This window comes from Primulina tabacum, chromosome 4, assembly GCF_025594145.1.
Source record: "Primulina tabacum isolate GXHZ01 chromosome 4, ASM2559414v2, whole genome shotgun sequence".
In the NCBI taxonomy this organism is placed as follows: Eukaryota; Viridiplantae; Streptophyta; class Magnoliopsida; order Lamiales; family Gesneriaceae; genus Primulina; species Primulina tabacum.
In genome coordinates this window covers 3,183,801-3,198,481 of record NC_134553.1, presented here as the reverse complement: position 1 = coordinate 3,198,481, position 14,681 = coordinate 3,183,801, and the positions used below count along the sequence as shown (strand labels likewise).

The 14,681-nt window shown below is 31.9% G+C and overlaps 2 protein-coding genes and 1 long non-coding RNA gene across 4 annotated transcripts; all 3 read left to right on the top strand.

Annotated features, from left to right (window-relative positions):
- The first annotated feature begins 2,809 nt into the window (after window positions 1–2,809).
- Window positions 2,810–5,394, top strand: LOC142542451 (uncharacterized). The gene is made up of 2 exons (XM_075649075.1): window positions 2,810–3,189; window positions 4,931–5,394. The coding sequence occupies exons 1-2, from the start codon at window positions 2,935–2,937 to the stop codon at window positions 5,114–5,116; spliced, it is 441 nt and encodes a 146-aa protein (XP_075505190.1). The 5' UTR covers window positions 2,810–2,934; the 3' UTR covers window positions 5,117–5,394.
- Window positions 5,395–6,177: 783 nt separating this feature from the next.
- Window positions 6,178–6,991, top strand: LOC142541428 (uncharacterized). Of its 2 annotated transcripts, none has more exons than XR_012819338.1 (2): window positions 6,178–6,394; window positions 6,723–6,991. It is a non-coding gene; the product is annotated as an uncharacterized LOC142541428 (long non-coding RNA). The 2 variants fall into 2 exon arrangements; XR_012819339.1 differs by having other exon boundaries at window positions 6,720–6,991.
- A 3,989-nt stretch (window positions 6,992–10,980) lies between these two features.
- LOC142542450 (uncharacterized) lies at window positions 10,981–14,094 on the top strand. Its single transcript, XM_075649074.1, has 6 exons — window positions 10,981–11,123; window positions 11,398–11,530; window positions 11,857–11,960; window positions 12,270–12,414; window positions 12,522–12,665; window positions 12,893–14,094. Exons 1-6 carry the CDS (start codon window positions 11,083–11,085, stop codon window positions 12,995–12,997), a joined length of 672 nt encoding a protein of 223 aa, XP_075505189.1. The 5' UTR covers window positions 10,981–11,082; the 3' UTR covers window positions 12,998–14,094.
- The last annotated feature ends 587 nt before the right edge of the window (window positions 14,095–14,681 follow it).

The window sequence follows — 14,681 nt, the reverse complement described above, 5'->3', positions numbered from 1 at the left end:
ATTTGTCTAATGTACGTATATTGTTGACATCAGAAAATAAAATAATCAATAATCTTAATCAAAGTTTTTCTCAACCAACTGGTCGCTCATTTAGTTGAAGTATCAGTCAGCTTGTTGTTTGTAAAGATATCATATTTGTAAGCGAATGAATTTCAAACTAAATACTCAACGAAATTTGTGTTTGCAAAAAAATTGTGGTCCCAGGGAGCAAATAATCAATTCAATATCACCAGAGTCATGAACAGGAAAAACCACGTCTACCGCTTTTGGGTGGCTAATCATGACTTGGATGCTTTTTGGGTCTGTATACTACAGGGGAGGTACTTATATTTTTCTAATGTGTTGGAGATGAATGTTGTATTTGATGCAAAAATCACACTATTTTAGTGTAAAATTTGCACAAAAATAGATTTTATAGTTTGAGATGATCTCAAATAGATTTTATAGTTGGAGATGATCTCAAGGATAACAATGATGGAGATGTATTGCAATTGAGACCACTCGATCGATCACATCCACTTTCAAATTCATATAAAAGTATATCAAATATAAAGGATCCAAGCCATATCCTTTTTGGTTAGTTGTCTCGTGGAAATGAGTCAATTGAGAAATCCCCCGATGCAAAGACTATTCAACTATTTAAGAATTAAACCACATATAATTTTTTGTGTCAGTTTTTTATTCAATTTTTTTTTATTATTGAATATCATATTAATTTGTATACATCATAAATTAAAAATCGATTATAAAATTCATACGAAGTCAGCCATTTGGATTTTTATTTCAAACTGTTTTTTAAAAAACAAGTAAATGAGAAATTGACTAAAAAAATGAAACAAATGTGAAGGAAAATATAAAGTGTAGATAGAAATATATTTTGAAGAGTATAGGGGAACAACAAAATATACTACGTATGAGTTAGAAGATTTAAAAAACTATCCAGATCATCGGTTGAACCAAAAACAATTATTTACATTTTATATATGTATCTTAACACTTGATATTTGTACGTTAATGTTTTTCATTGAGTTATTAAAAGTATATAAAAAGTTCGAATATTCTAGACTTCTGTAGAGTTCTTGAAAACACTGTTGAATACTACCTAAATTTTTAAAATTACTAGTTTTTCACCCGTGCGATGCACGGACAATTAATTTTTCTAATTAATCATTAAAATCTGTAAGTATGATAATATGTTTCACCTTCTCCATAATGTGTCTGATTATCAAACTGAAATGTTTATTGATTTCATATACATATATATCTTAACAATGAAACACTGAATAAAATAACCATTTTTGTATTTCGGCTGAAAATTAATATCACGCTTGTATTAGACGATGAATGACATAATAATGTGTTTATCAAATATATATATATATATATATATATATATATATATATATAATTTACGTAACAAAACCGTAACTGTAATAAAAATAATGTGATTTTAATTTTTAATAAAGGGTTATATTCTAATTTGAAAAGTCATCGACTTGACATGATACAATAACATATTCATTATAAATTGGTACAATAACATATAAATTATATATTAATTATTAAACATTTAATATATTAAATAGATACTTATATTATATATAAATTTCTCATTTAGAAAATTCATTTTTGGGGATTTTACTAATTGAGGTTACAAATTTTCGTGATACCGTCTCACAAAAATACAATCTTACTTGCAATTGAGTGATGATCGATTAAAGTCTACAATTGAGTTACATTGTGTTTGACAACATATAATTGGACGATATTTGGTGAGATTTACCATTTGAGTGAGTGACAAATGAGATTTCTAAATGTAATGTGATTTTATGTAATTTCATTTAATTAAGTGAAATTTTTACAAAGTTGGCAGGATTTTTTGAGATTTCATGGATTTAAGTTTTAAAAACAATCAAATTATTTTTATTATTGAATTTATATAACTCACTTATAAATGTTAAGTTTTTTTTTAATACAAAATATGATTTATCCGAAATATGTATCATCGTCAATTCATGCTATTATAACCGAATAAAAAATATTTTATATTTGAAATTTTATATTTTTTTCTTAAAAAAAACTTTATTCTTTTTAATACTTAATATCTAATTATCAAACTATGGTCTCTATTTTCTTCATAAAATTTTATTTTTCATTTCATAAAAAACTATCAAATAAAAATATTATTTATATGTTTAAAATAAATTTATTGTTATTGATAAAAAAGTTTACTATTTATATAAACATTATCAATACAAATTTAAAAATAAACAATACAATTTATTAATTTAAATAATATTATTTTTAATTGTGAAAATAAAATTACATTTTAAATCTTTCAATGTACTTTAAATCATATAAAAATCAGAGGAGTACTTTCTTATTATAAATTGATTTTTTAAAAAATAAATAATACTATATTTTAATTGGATCATATGCATATGCCGTATTATTAAATAAAAGACTCCTGTAATAACAATATTTAGCTTCAATGACGCATGAAAATATTAACTATTTAGATAAAATATATATTTATTGAGAAAATTAAATAAAACCCAAGCGATTGAAAATTATCTAAGAATTATTATATTTTATATTAAAAAATTAATTTACATAAAAATTGATGCAGATTTCTTTATCAAATGCAAAAATCGAAATCTCTAATTCAATTCTTAAAAAAATATTATTTTTATTTGACAATTCGGACGTATTATCCTGAAATAATCGGGAAATTATAAAAAGTTAGCTTATTTTTTGCCAAGTCGGGTCGGATCAGATGAACTATATGACATTCGGATCCAAACTCAAGTTTGTAGTCGTGACTCGTGAACCGCAGCTCTCTGTGATTGCCGTGTGCGACCGTATATTTCTGGCGGAGAAGCTAAACAATTGTCGCAGGAAAACTATACCACGCGCCTGCACCAGCCGCCCCATATGGCGTTTCTGTCCCTCTCCCTCCTCTCATCAACTAGAACTCCGACCACTCCGCCGATTTTTTGTTCCTCACCTCCTTCAACTTCATCCACGGCAGTTACGGTGAGTACATCTGCTTCTATGTTTCTTGATTTGACTGGTTTCCGGAGAACTAACTCTCCGGGATTAGCGCGCGGAGGCCGGAGGTCAGTGGTTGTGGGTATGGCTCCTGAAGAAGAGAAGATGACTCGCCGTTCCCCTCTTGATTTTCCAATTGTGAGTTCAATTAATTGCTTTCTACCTCTGTGAACTTTTTTCGGATGGTTTTCATTGTCTTTTTCTATTTCTCTGTTCAATTTGATTTGCCGATTCATCGTTTAACGGTGGCTTCTCAAAATTTCCAACTTTATTCAGTAGTGAATTGTTGAATTTTGGGATGCTGATTTAATGCCATCGTCTTGTTACGCTCTGCTTTAGCATTTTGAGCTCAAATTTTTGGTAGAAAATAGAATAAGAGCGAGGGAAAGCAGAAATCGAAAGGGAAATATTTGAAAAACTTTTTTCCTAATTGTTGAATAATATTGAGGAAGAACAATCCTTGGTTATGGAGTTTGGAAGAGGAAGCTGACCTAAACTCGACCTTAGATGCACTAAAAATAAAAAAACAGTAGCCAGTCAAAATTTTAATTCGTGAGAAATTTGAGCACATTTCTTAGTTGGAACTCCGAATTATTTGAAATGGAATAGACTGAAAAGATTTGAGTTTTGTTTTGCGAACTCTAAATGACAGAGAGAGGTGCATACTGTGATAAACATGAAAAGATTTGAGTTTTGTTTTGCAAATTTTAAATGATAGAGACAGGTGCATACTATGATAAACATGAATTGTTCATGGAGGAAATTAAAGTGAAATTGCCCTTTTAGACACAGCTGAACTCTTGATTATCAGTTGCCGACAGTGTGAAGCAGTAGCACATTTATCTTGAATAACTCAAGAATATTACTGCTTGTGATTATTCCTGTTTTGGTTGTTTAAGGAGTCTTTTCAATTTGATTGTTGTGTATTATGTTCTCTCTTGGTGGACTGTATGGCAGAATGCAAATGAATTCCCTTGACTTTAGTTATCATTAGGATTCCTACAACTTTGACATTAGACTCATCCCAATTTCATGACATGAAGAATTGTCGTTTGCTCATCCATTGAGAATGGTTGATGTTGAACATTTCTTGTCGTACCAATAACCACGGCCTATAGGCCAAAAGCCTCCTGGCATGACCTCTCCCCTTACAGGGTGCTAGGTTCAAATCCCCACCCCCAATGTATCCCGCAAAAAAACTACAGCTGATACTGATTATGCAATTCAAATTCTTGATTTCATAGATTAGTTCAAACACCACTATTATAATCACACTAGGAGCCATCAAGAACATCAGGGCTACAGTTAATGCTTAACAGATGTGTGGTAACTTTCAAGCCATTGGCACTGGTTCTTGGTGAACAATTAGGAGCACCCCCGAGTTCTACTTTTAAATGAGAAACATGTACATTGTGTTTGCCTGGCTGCATAAAGTTTACTGAAATTTAGTGGATTTCTTTCATTGGCATGCATAATGCATTGAAAGATACTTGTCAACAAGTCATGGTACTTGAACATGGAGGATAATTTCCTCTTTTGGGTCGCGGTTCACACGTTGGCATTTATCAACATAGAGAAGCGAGGCTGGTTTTTTCTTTTGTAATCCATGTCATGCCTATTTGTTTTTTCTTTTGTAATCCATGTCATACCCATTTGTTCTTTCTATTTTTAGCGTAAATATTGGATCAGGCAAGATTTTACAACATAAATCTCCTGTGACATTTGGCATTGTATCTTCTTCTCACACTAATTGGATATTCATCTGAATGTAAAACAAACTTGTGATGAACATCCAGTAATGCAAGGGATGTAAAAAACCAACTATAGCAGAAGATTTGAAACGATAATCAAGTACAAAGCTTATTTCAATCATTTTCAGGAGTGGGATAGACCGAAACCAGGAAGGAGACCGGACATTTTCCCGCAGTTCAGCCCAATGAAAACTCCATTACCTCCACCAATGCCAGCCGATCCACCGGAAGAAGATGAGGAAGAGGAGGAAGAAAAGAAAGAGGAAGAGGAGGAAGACCCCGATAAAGAGGAGACAGACCAGCCTGAACAATAGGTGGAATGTGTTTGCATCTGGGCAGGCCGCATGTATTGAATCTTGGATCAGATGCTATCAGGATACATGACACTCACAACACCCTGCTTCGGTCTCGAGTGGGGCTTATGAGGTTTGTTGTGAATATGTTCTTGCCAGATGTATGGATCAATTTGCAGAGAATGTATTTTTGTTCTGACTGTATTAAGGTTATTGATGAGGTTTTGGAACACTTTTGGTCACCTTTTCTGATAACTAAAACAATGTTTGGTTTCCTTTCCCAAAACATACTTTTACGATTCCCTGCCCAATCACAATTTCCAAATTGACTTTTACTACTTTAAAAAACAACAAAAATAATGATTATATTCCAGCTCAAACAGTTGTTTATTTTAAATTTTAAAAAATATAAAATTTAGACTTGATATGATTTATTATACTCGAGCCCATAACTTATAAAAAAGTGTTGCTCTTTCCCAAACGTGGAAGAAAAAGTGGGCATATCTGGTTATATTTGTCTTGAGATTGATTTCTTATAACCGAAAGTTCAAATATTTCTTAATTATTTTGATAAATATTACCAAATTCTTTTCAATAGAAATAGTGAAGAATCGAATATCTTATAGTATTTACTCCTCTTAAAATTGGATCATATAAAACAAAAGAATACCAAATTGCCAAATGAAAAGTTTAAATAATAATAATGATAAAAAAGTTCCCCTATACTTTGACAGTAGGTTTTATCTCTGGACAAAAACTTGTGTGAGACAGTTTCACGGGTCGTATTTTGTGAGACGGATATCTTATTTGTGTCATCTATGAAAAAATATTATTTTTTATGCTAAGAGCATTAATTTTTATTGTGAATATCGGTAGCGTTGACCCGTCTCACAGATAAAGATTCGTGAGACCGTCTCACAAAAGGCCTAATCTTATCTTTGTGGGTCATTTTCACGCCTCTTTCTTGTCGAAAAAGACAAACCCAATGGCGCATAAATTATGTGTGCGGCGCCTTAATCTACTAAGGAGCGTGAGTGGATGTTGTGTCGTCACTCGTCAGGCCCAATGTTTGTCTTGTTAAATCTCCATTTAATTAACTCAACTCTGCATTAATTAATTTGTGGATGGACTCTCTCCCCTTCCCTTCTTCTCCGCCATAAATCCTGAAATTTGAGAGAAGTAAAGCTTGCCCCGCACCAGCCTAATTTCATGTAAACTTAGTCTTTCCTATAGATCACCACGTGTAGCTAATTGTACAAAACCCAATCTTTCCATCAAGAAATCAATAAATTTTTCATGGTATGCTTTCTTTTCTCCGATCACAATGCTTGTTCTTTATAAAACATATTTACTCCTCTATTTGTATCAGTATGGATTTTACAGTCATTTTGTTCGACTACTAAAAAAAAGAAAAAAGAAATAGAGTTTGAATTAGAAATGATACCAATCATAATAAGTTTATAGTTTTATGCCTCTTATACACACAAACCAGTGTAAATTTTTTGGTACTTCCCCTGAATAGGGTTTGTTTATGGTTTATAAGAATCAAGTAATCTGTTGTAAATTTCTTTCTTAAATTAGAATAGCCATCGTTAACTTGGGATGTGGATCAATAATTTTGTAGCAGCGGTGGAGAGTAATGATGTTTGGGACAGTGGCAAAAACAATGGGGATGTTGGTGGCTGAGCCGGCGGCGACTTTGACAACGTTGTTGTATTACGGTGATCTGTTGCCTAGAAATCTCAACTTGGATAGACTGGTTCAACATGAATTGTTGCTTCAACCGGGGAATTTGTTGTTTCATTTTCTTATCAATTTCTTGAAATGTTTTTGGTAGACCAAATTTGCTCAGCCTTAGTGGCTTGCCCATATTATAATAATAAAATATTAATGTCTTTTGTTGTTGTGAGAATTATGTGTGATAATGACTGTTTTAATCATTTAATTAGCCAATTATTATAAAATATCATGTCTGTTGTGAAACGGTCTCACGGATATTTATCCGTTAGACGAGTCAATCATGTTTATATTTACAATAAATATTTTTGACATAAAATTATTTTTTCATTAGTGATCTTAGATATCGTGAGATCATTTCACAAAAATTGTTGTGATTATCAAATATTTGATATAATGAATTGGTGGATTTGAGTAGATTGGACAGTTTGATTTTAAGGAAATATCTAACTCATAGTTTAAATTGGCCAAAAGAAAAACAAAAAAAAAAAGAAGAAGAAGAAGAAGAAAGTTACCTTTGCGATTTTGATAATTACAATGACATATCTCTTTCTTTTTTTCTCAACGACAAAAATATTTTTATTAAGGCCTTCAATATTGTAAACTCTTGCATTCATAGTCGATGGCGATAATGAGAATTCCAATCCCAGCCCGGCCGCCATCGAAATCGAACCAACCGTTCGATGGTAAATGACCACGATTAACTCTAAAAATAGAGTTAATTATGAGATTCAACATTTTTACTTCATCTTGCGTTCGATTCAGGTTTTACAACAATTTGAATTAAAAAATAAATATATTATTTCTATTTTTCAATTTATCTTCTCATATCACGGGTCAAACGACATATTCAAGGATATTTTGATACGATAAATATGCGATATATTATTTTTAGTTCCAATGGATGACTACAATTTAATAATCGAGATCATCACCCGCTTCTAATTATTTGATTAATTATTTCAACTATTTTGAAAAACTATTGTTAGTTCAAATTGAAAAAAACTACCAAATTATCATTTTTATTTTTTAAAAATCTTAAATTAAGTTTATAACACTTTGATTTTACATGTAATCTGGTTGACTTCAACGTGCCTATTACGTATATAATTAATCCGTTAGGTCGGCTGGAAATATGTATATTCATTTGATTTGTTAACAATATGATTCTACGAATGATCGAATTTATCCATAAAATAATTAATTAAAGTTTCCCAAAAAAAAATAATAATTTATTTTCCCAGCTGTGTTTCCCAGTTGAGCCAATATTTGAGTGGACCGGCGGACTCGGAAGGCCGGCTAAGGGGGCTGTGCCAAGTGGTCGTCTGCGGATCTTCTTAGATTGGACATCTGAGTTATAACTTCAAGTATGTATTTTAAATTGTATTAGTATTATTTATATTGTAAATTTATTATAATTACTGGTGAGAAAATTTTAATCGAAGGCATTCCAAAAAATTAAATGAATTTGTAAATTTTTAATCTAACTAATGAGGCATTTAACAATATATAGTTTCTCTGTACAATAAATTTTGTATACATCATGAAATAATTTGACATGATCAATAGTGATCATATACTATTGTAGGTAATATAGAGATCAAATTTTGATTATTTTTTTTTTCAAATTAGAATATTTTCTCTGAAAAAATCAATTTTGTTTTGTTTTTTAACGACACGGAAACTCGTAGCCTTTTTATTTCAATCCACATTTGACAAACCTCTTAACTAACCTAATAGTCGTGTGAGACTGAAAAATTACATTGGGTAAGTTCTATTCGACAGTTTCATCCAAAAATATTTTATAAGATGAATTTTTCGATCATTGTTCAAATGCTCAACTAGTTTACTAGTTTGGACACCTTTTTTAAGCAACACAATCGAATTTGTATTCATCCATTCTAAATAGCCAACTGAAATTGTGTAATACTCCAAATTTCACGACTGTCCTGCTGAAAGTTACAAATTCTGCTTCCGTGTCATGTAAATTGTCCCAAAGCTTCGGTAATCACAAAGTACGAAGAATTATTCAAACTGTGCATTGTTAGCAAAACTATGTGAACTCATTCGAAGACAGCATAATAATTTAATAATCTCCAATGATTATTTATCGTGATTGTGCAACTCTATTTTGTATAGTGTTTGGAAATTCTAAAACAATCTATTTCTAATATTAATGCTAAATAATTAGAGATATGTTCTACATCTCACTGTATTATGGTAGAAAATAGATATGGATAATGACAATCTTTAATATCATGATATGATTATACGACCGTTGATTATATTGTTGGTCTTACAAGTGGTAATTTGAGATAATAAATATGAAAATAAAGAACAGACTGGACACTGAGATTTACGCGGAAAACCTCTAAAAATTATTCGGGTAAAAACCACGGGTAAGATGAAAAGAACTTCACTATAATATTTTACGGTGTACAATCACTCACTGTGTTTCCAAAGAGAACACACTTTCTTAATACAGGAGAAAAAACACATCACAAATATTATAGAACTAAACACTCAAATGCTACATGATTAGAGAAAACTCGAAGAAGGAATTAATGAAATGATCGATTTGTGTCTCTATTTATAATCGAATTTTGAGGTGTGAAACTGCATGCATTTATTGAATTGTGTATGAAATTTTATCCTTTCTACAACTTTTCAACACAACCTGCAAAATACGACCCGTCATTTCCTCAAAATTAATCACCACAGAAAATGCATTTCCTGTTTTGCCGACATATATCACCTTCGATTTATAATATTATTACAATTAATCTCAATCATAAATGTTTAGAATGACTAAATTGTTGGTGCATGAGTAAATTTTCAATCAATTATTGTAAAATTGCATAAATAATTATCTTAATTTTTTTGAAATTTCAATAAACTATTACTGAATGATTAACAAATGAATGAAAAAAAATGATAGAGAAGGAAAATAATATAAGATGACAAAATAATATTATTTTTGATATGATTTTTGTGTGTGAGATAAACTAATAATTATTCCACCTTATGCTTGAAATATCCTTCTAATATTGGCCTTTTTGGTAGGGAAAATGATATTTATGGAATAGAACGAGTATGCTTTAAATATGAGATTGTTAGTACAAGTGACAAATGAGTTTATTTTCCCACATTTAATACCGCTTAACTATATAAAATGAATTCGGTAAAAAAAAAAACAAACAAACAAGGATATAAACAATATTTTTTATAATCATACAACTTATCAATCGGATTATTTTAAAATAATGTTCAATTAGACATACTGGAACATTAATATATTTTATAAAATAATAAATAATAAATTTTAAATTATAAACACCTTAAATATATATAAATAATTTTAAAAAATCTTTTTACTTAAATAAATAATATAGCTGATTACTAAATTTTACAAAAGTCTTTTTTTTTTTTTTTTTACGTACAAGCTGAGGATTGTTGACGTTCAATATTTGACAAAAATTATGTGAGATGATGTCACAGGGTCATATTTGTGAGACATATTTCTTATTTGAGCCATCAATGAAAAAATATTAATTTTTATTGTGAATATCGATGTGGTTGATCTGTCTCATACATAAAAATCCGTGAGATAATAAGATACCAACTCTCAACATTTATGCTGTCTAAAAACACGGAACATGGTGGTCTAAGACGAAACACGGAACATGGGAATAACAACGGATTCGTTGTCGCGTTGTTTCTCCCAGCCTGTCATGTCTCGGCTCCAGCCGCTTGGTATATTTTACATTCTTCTTCCAAGTTCTTTAATGGCGGGTTGATCAACGACCACTACACACGACTTCTTCCAAATACCCTCTTGGACTTTTCGATTATTTAAGAATCCTTCCCTGTCTTTTATTTCCCAATTAAATGCAGCTCGCGATTCGTCGTCTTCTTCTTCAACTTCTTTAATGGCCACTTCCACACCGCTCACATTCATTTAATCCAAACCGTGTTCGAATTTTAATCTCCCAGTCCAGAATCCTTACCTGGATTTCCGTTTTAATTTGTCTCCTTTCCAAATGCGGCTCACAACTTAAAACATTCATCGACTTCTTTAATGGCGATTTGAGTTGTACCCTTTACATTCATTTACTAAGAAGACTCATATTCTTTCTCCGAAATTTTACCTTGGGTTTTCATCTTCTTTCTTTAATTGAAATATTAGACAGTTATTTACAGAACAAAGTTTGAAACTTTTCTTGGATAAATATAAATTTAGCAGCAGAAAAATGTTCGAGGGGCTGTTAAAAAGCAAGTTCTACACCAAAAGGTAGGTAGGATTCGTATATATTTCATAAGCGACTTCCCGTCGGAAATTCAGTAGAATGTGCCCATTTTATGTGCTTTGGCCGAAATTTATAGTTTTAAAAACACTAAATTTTGATTCTTTTCTTTAAAAAATTGAAGGGAAACTCTCTGTTTGCCTCAAACTCGGCTACAAGCGTTGCTGGATTTATTTTCTTTTGAGGCCTTTTATTATGGAAAGGTCGGTTCATTTTTCTTGGTTTAATTTGTTGTCTATTTTTTGGGTTTTCTTGAAATAGCAAGTCGAATATTAAACTGATAAGGGCTCGAATTGATATGATACTGAAGAAGAGGAATGCAATGCTGAATTATATGAGGAAGGATGTTGCTGATCTTCTGAAAAATGGATTAGACATTAACGCCTATGGGAGAGTGAGTTGCTCTCTTCTGTTTCTTTTCCTCCATTTCGATTTCTAAATAATTTGCAGTATTCCTGTCATCAAATTTATTTAATGTTTCTTCATTTCAGTATAATTTTTCAAGAATTTTATTCAATTCACTCATATTTAATGTTTTTTACACCTATATAATGCTTTAATGTGTTGTAATTATGAGATCTTGTTTTTAATTTATGCACCCTTTAAATTCATAATATCCTAATTTTGTTTAGGCTTCCTGCTTTTTTCACACACTAACTGCAAATCACGTATCATCTCCTAGAAGATTTTCAGAACCTCTTTTGTTTTGTGTTGTAACAGGTTGACGGACTTCTGGTCGAGCTGAACCGTTCTAGTTGCTATGAATTCATTGAGCAATCTTCTTTGCAAGTACTGAATCATCTCGTGGTCATGAATAAACAGAGGTACGAATGACAGATTTTCCATGAATAAGTACCTGAGATGCTTGAAATACCGAAAAATTACATCTGCCACTCATGACTTTCTTAGGGATGTATAGATTCCCGCCATGAAAAAATTATCAGTTTCAGTTCAGATTGTATGAAATTTGATTTCCTTATTCAACACCGGTCGACATACAATTAATGGATGGATATATTTATAAAAACGAACCTTTTCTTGCTGCTATGATCTAGGCGAAAGATGATAAAAGTTTCTTGTTTTTTTGCGCCAATCTTATTTTATATGAGCCAAATATGTCTTATTCGTCACAGAGAATGTCCAGAAGATTGCAAAGAAGCCGTGTCATCTCTGATGTTTGCGGCAGCAAGATTTGCTGATCTACCGGAGTTGAGAGAGCTGAGGACATTATTTCTGGAAAACTATGGCGATTCCATGATTTCTTACGCCAATAAAGAGGTAAGTGGTGTGAATTTAAATAAACCACAAGAATATGCCAGTGTGATTGATTCAGCAATCTCACTTTTGTCTTCTTGATGGACGGTGTTTTGGTCTATTTTATGTAGTTCGTTCAGAAGTTGAAGTCAGGTGGCAGTCCATCAAAGGACATGAATCTTCAATTGTTGCAAGATATAGCTTCGGAGTATGGCTTGAAGTGGAATTCAAAAGATCTGCGAAACAAGCTGCTTAATGAACCTGCCACTGAAAAGGTAAGAGTGTTTACAATTGCACCACTCTCGTGATCTTTTCATGTTTATATCAAGAAACGAATGAGAGATTTGGTAATGATCTATACCGATTTGGTAATCATCTCTACCATCTTTCTAATTACCGATTATTCTTGTATAAATACCATGTTTAAGGAATAAAATAACCATTCAGCCAAATTCACAAAATTCACATTTTTAATTCTAAGCTGTAATTTTTTCATGTGCAGAGTTTTGGTACGAAAATAATCGAAGATAAATGCAGCTTACGAGATGAGAACACTAGCAATTCGGTTGAAAAAACAGGGCCCTGGTGGCGCAGAACGCGAATGTAAGAACCTGAGAGAAGTTGATGTTCCTAAAAGGAGAAACGACCTCCCAAATTACGGACACGAGGAAGCCACTAAGATCGAAGACAAAGTTTCGTCGAAAAGGGAAGATGTGACATCTCGTAGAGGCAGCAACAACGTTCCTCATACGCTGAAAACGTCGGACAAAGGTTCTCCTGTTAAGGACATTCGAGTGCATACAGAAGCAAGAAGCCAGGAGGCAGATGGATCAGAATCTGTAAAAAGAGTAGTTTTGGAGGTGGAAAACCATGAGAACAGGCCTCAAAATTTGAAGTCAGAGAAACGTGAAAACACAGCTATTAAGTACAATTCTTTTCCTGACCATATCAAACATGAGGTTACCGACAAGAACTTCCACTTGTCCGAGTACAAGTACTCAACGAGGGAAAATAAAAAAGACGATGACCGAACTGGTTTGATCGGAAAGGCTAATGCGGTTCCAAAATCAGTCAGGACGAGACATGTTAAGCCTCCGCCAGTACATGAAAATGCTAGCAACTCTGGTAAAAGATACCATTCGAAGGTAAATAATGAAAATGCAGGAGAAGGTCGAAGAATCTTGAAGTTCTTAGACGAGGGCTGTAACAACCAAGAAGATGAGAAGATGATGGACGAGCTACTGCTGCACTACAGCAAGAAAAAGGGACCTCAAGACCCAAGAAAATCGAGCTCAAATATTTCTCCAGCGGATTCCAGCGACGCGACAAAGAGAAGCAGAGATGGTCCGAACCGAACAACTTCTCTTCCTAACGAAACATTGCGTCCAGCCGAAGCACCTAAAGTTCATACTCGAGCATCCTCCTTGGAACCCGAAGTTTTAGAAGCAAAGGAGCAGGAGCATGGGCATGTGCATCCGAAGCTGCCCGAATACGATGATTTTGTAGCTAGACTTGCATCTCTCAGAGGAAGGGTTTGATCAATACATGGTTTCTCTTTGTTTCCTATGTTTTCCAATCGTAAATTCGTACGTTATTCTTTCATTTTATTTAGCATGTGTTAGGACATTAATCTTGACACAAATTATTAACAAAGTCAAGTTCCTACTCGGGATTAATGCCACTTTTTATTATACTTATAGCTTATTTTATTTTATTTTATTTAACATACGTGACCAGTCGAAAGGAAATCAACGCGATATTGAAGTTCATAATTCATATATTTCTTATGATATAAATAATTTTTTTTTATCTACCTTGAGTTATCGATTGATTTCTCACAAGATTTAAGATTATGGTAGAGCAGTTGCCACATTCATGTTTGTGCAATACCAATATTTAAAAAATTTATAAATTTTGTTTTTATTTATTTAATTAATTTATTGCCGTTGGTTTTAGGAGTACCAACTTCTCTCGTATGTTTGGTCGTTATGGAAATTCTTGTTCTTGAGTTCGAAGCTGATGCAACTAATCAGACAAGGACATAAATATATAATATGCACAAATGATTTTCTTTTTAATAATAATTTGTCTTTGACTAGCAGAAGTATTTTTAAGGGGTCTAGATTGTTATTATAAAAATACATATTAGTTGACTCGTATTTTATGATAAGTGCTAAATTAATATTAATATTATATTAATAAATTTGAGACATTTAAAATAATTATTTTTGGTGTCATTATATATATATATATATTTTATTAAAGTAATAAAATTTTAAAACAATTCACTA